The 3288-nt window shown below is 36.6% G+C and overlaps 1 protein-coding gene across 1 annotated transcript; it reads right to left on the reverse strand.

Annotated features, from left to right (window-relative positions):
- Positions 1-348: 348 nt before the first annotated feature.
- On the reverse strand, positions 349-2959 carry LOC146383550 (uncharacterized). Its single transcript, XM_084932581.1, has 3 exons — positions 2630-2959; positions 2452-2544; positions 349-989 (listed from the first exon to the last, which is right to left on the reverse strand). The coding sequence occupies exons 1-3, from the start codon at positions 2798-2800 to the stop codon at positions 678-680; spliced, it is 576 nt and encodes a 191-aa protein (XP_084788707.1). The 5' UTR covers positions 2801-2959; the 3' UTR covers positions 349-677.
- Positions 2960-3288: the final 329 nt, after the last annotated feature.

Below are 3288 nucleotides of genomic sequence, written 5' to 3' on the forward strand. Positions count from 1 at the left end.
ACATTTGAAATGAATATCAAATCTGAAAAGCACACACCTTTGTATTACTAGGCAAGACTGAAAACAAACTGGAATTTGTAAAATCCGATTTCACGTAAGAATCATTGTATATATATTTATAGTGACACTTGCAGGTAGGTTTTCAGCAAATTCACAATGATAACCTACTAAACATTGCAATTCACACCATATTATGCCAGTCACTGAACATTTTAAACAACCCAAAAATACTTAAATACAAATATATAATGTATATATATATATAAAAGATTTTCATTAAGAACATTTTGTGTTACCAAAGGGGAGGTATTTTAATAAAAAAAACCCTTTACTTCTCTAATTCAAACTTTTACAAGCTTATAAGAATGGGAACACCAACTTTAAAACACTGGAAGACACCAAACTTGTCAACATTTGTTTTGTCTCTTTGAAAATCCCAAAAGCAATTAAAAAGAAGATGCTGGTTACAACCATTAAACTTTTTTTGAGCTAAATTCCCACAATCCTTTTATCCATCTATAGTAGTATAGATTAAAGGTTACATCACTCACAACAGAACAGCAGACAAAAATAGACAACTTCTATTTTTCAAAAAAAAAAGGAGAAAAAAAAGGTCACAGTTTGAACAAAAGAGATAAAAAGGCCAAAATCAAATTTTGTGCTGGGGTCTTGTTTGCCTAAACAAACATCTTCAATTTCATTTGCTGCATCTTTGTACCGAGCCTTTGTCCATCCAGATTCATTAAAATCTTCTGACAAAACTCGAAAGTGTACTTGAGGTCATTTGGATAGCTCAGATCAAGTGCATAAATCAGTCCAAAGAGGACGATGAATGCCATGATGACATTACCGAGGTTGTTCATAACTGTAGTACCTTCAATGACAACTCCAACATCCTCTGGCTCCTGAACGCCTTCTCTTCTGATGGTGTAAATACCCATGACAGTTGCTGCAGTGGATCTCAACCGTTCATCCTCAGTGGAGGAGGTCTGAAAAACAGGATGTTTCAGGTTTAAGGGCTCTGTCACTTGGAAGGGGAAATATTATGCAAAACTCAGCTTTGTATCCTTTTGTGCTGAAACATGGGTCTCTACTGCCTCTATTAACACTCCAAACACGAATAAAACCCATCAATCTGTTTTCTATCAATAGTTTGGGTTTAGGTATTATGTACCTCCCTTTGGGAGGGGCTTGAAATAGAGGAGCAGCTCCTCAAGTGTCTATAGGTGTAGGTGTGTGTGTGTGTGTGTGGGCTGGGTCAATTTCCCTTATTTCATGACAATTGGGGACCTTTTGAAACAGCTTGTTTTAGGCACATTATTCCGGAAACCAGAAGATTGCTGTAACGCCAGTGACACTAGTCAGTGTCTCGATGCAATCTGCTGGGTTCCTTAGAAGACTTTTTACTAATTGGCATAATTAACTGAACTTCACTGGAGTGTTTACTTTATGAAGTGCCTTGAGATGACTGTTGTTGTGATATACCGCTATATAAATAAACTGAATTTAAACACTGACAGAAAGTGGATGAATGTTTTCTTCACATTTACCGTGTTTATAGAGGCAGTAGATACCTACATGGCAGCATCAAAAAAATTAACAATTGAATTTTTGCTGAATCTGTCCCCTTAAAAGGTGCTCTCCAGTACAAGTTTCAACAATGACTATTAAGAATAATACATATTTCACAATTATATTGTCTTATTTGAATATATGAGCATTTGAACCTAACTCAAATTGAAGCTAGAAAATAAAGTGTGATAAGCGTACCAGATCTCCTCCATACCTGCTTCATGCCCTGGAGGCTGTGGCTCCCCACACCCTCTAGCAGATCATTACATGAAGGAACCTTTTAAAAACAAACGCGTCCATGCTCACAGGTGTGCACACGGGTGCTCACACACACAAACGACACCCTTTTTGGCTCCTACCTCAAAGCACACTGTGCGCTGTCGATCTTACGTGCTGCACAATAATGTTTAATATTTAGTATTTACTGTTATATTCCCATATATCATAGTGATGTTGTTTATTGTATTGCTCTCGTTTTCTTCTGCTTGTTTTCTTTTTTCTTTCTCAACAGGTGATCGATATATGTATTTTTTTTTTGTTTTTTTGTCTGCTTATTTAGTTGTTTTTTGGGGTTTTTTTGCCCTTTATCCCCGTCCCTCTTCTCCACTGTCTTTCCCCCCTCTTCCTTTCTCCCTTTTCTTTTCCTCATTCAAGTCTGTCCCGTAGCTAGCAAGTGAAAATAAATAAATAAATAAATAAATAAATAAATAAAATAAACAATAAAAGATGAATCAAATAGACCATTACGGCAAGACTGGGATGGTCAATTTGGTAAAGTAAATCCGTTGGGCATCTTTCCTCGCCTTTAGACAATAATTCTGATGGCAAAAGAACCAAACAGGACAGGCAGAAAAAAAAAAAAAAAAAAGATAAGCGTACCAGATACTCCTTGAACAGTAGGTCTGGATCTTCATTAAAGTAGATCACCAGGCTTTTAAGAGTATGCTCCCTCTTTATGTCGATGTCATCACACTAATGCAAGGGTGAAAAAAAAAAGGGTGAAAAAAATGTAATTGATTGATTGCATTTAATTGATGGGTTTATCATTAGTACTGACCAAACTACTGATCGCCATGATATCCTTGATCTTTTGGCCCTTTGCTCCTTTGCTCCCCTCAAAAATTTGCATCAGCTTGTCTGTTAAATTGTCCAGCTGAGCCAAGAACTTCGCCTGCAGGGGTTTTGTAGTGATCTGCAGGAACTCTGCATTCACCTGGAAATAAAACATACATAAATATAGTAAACTAGAAGTTTAAATACAGACTGCTGAATCAACACACTGAAAGTTGCTAAACATTTGAACCATCAGTGAAGTTTGTCAAGACCTAAACTGTTTGTAGCTGAGTTTAGGAATATATCGCCACCTGTTGCTTTGGCATGTTCCTAGCAGCGTTTTCCTTCATTTTTGCGTTTACCTGTAGACGGGATTATTTTTTTAAACAAAAACGGAAAATCTCCGTTTTCAAAAATACCTGTGTAAGTGTGGACGTAGCCGAAATCTTTTATAATAAATAAGTTTGAACGTCACGGGAGTGCGCATTGTGCTGACTGCAGTTACTCTTCCGGCCACATGGTTCGCTTTTGGTAGCACCCTCAGTAAACTATGCAGTGCTTTTAAAGACACCTCAAAACGATACTTTCTACTAGAAAATGGCATTATAGAATAATAATAACACAGAATACCACATTATTAGATTATAAAAAGAAAACAGTAAG

The sequence above is a fragment of the Perissodus microlepis genome, chromosome 7 (assembly GCF_051167445.1).
Source record: "Perissodus microlepis isolate ML-2025 ecotype Zambia chromosome 7, ASM5116744v1, whole genome shotgun sequence".
In the NCBI taxonomy this organism is placed as follows: domain Eukaryota; kingdom Metazoa; phylum Chordata; class Actinopteri; order Cichliformes; family Cichlidae; genus Perissodus; species Perissodus microlepis.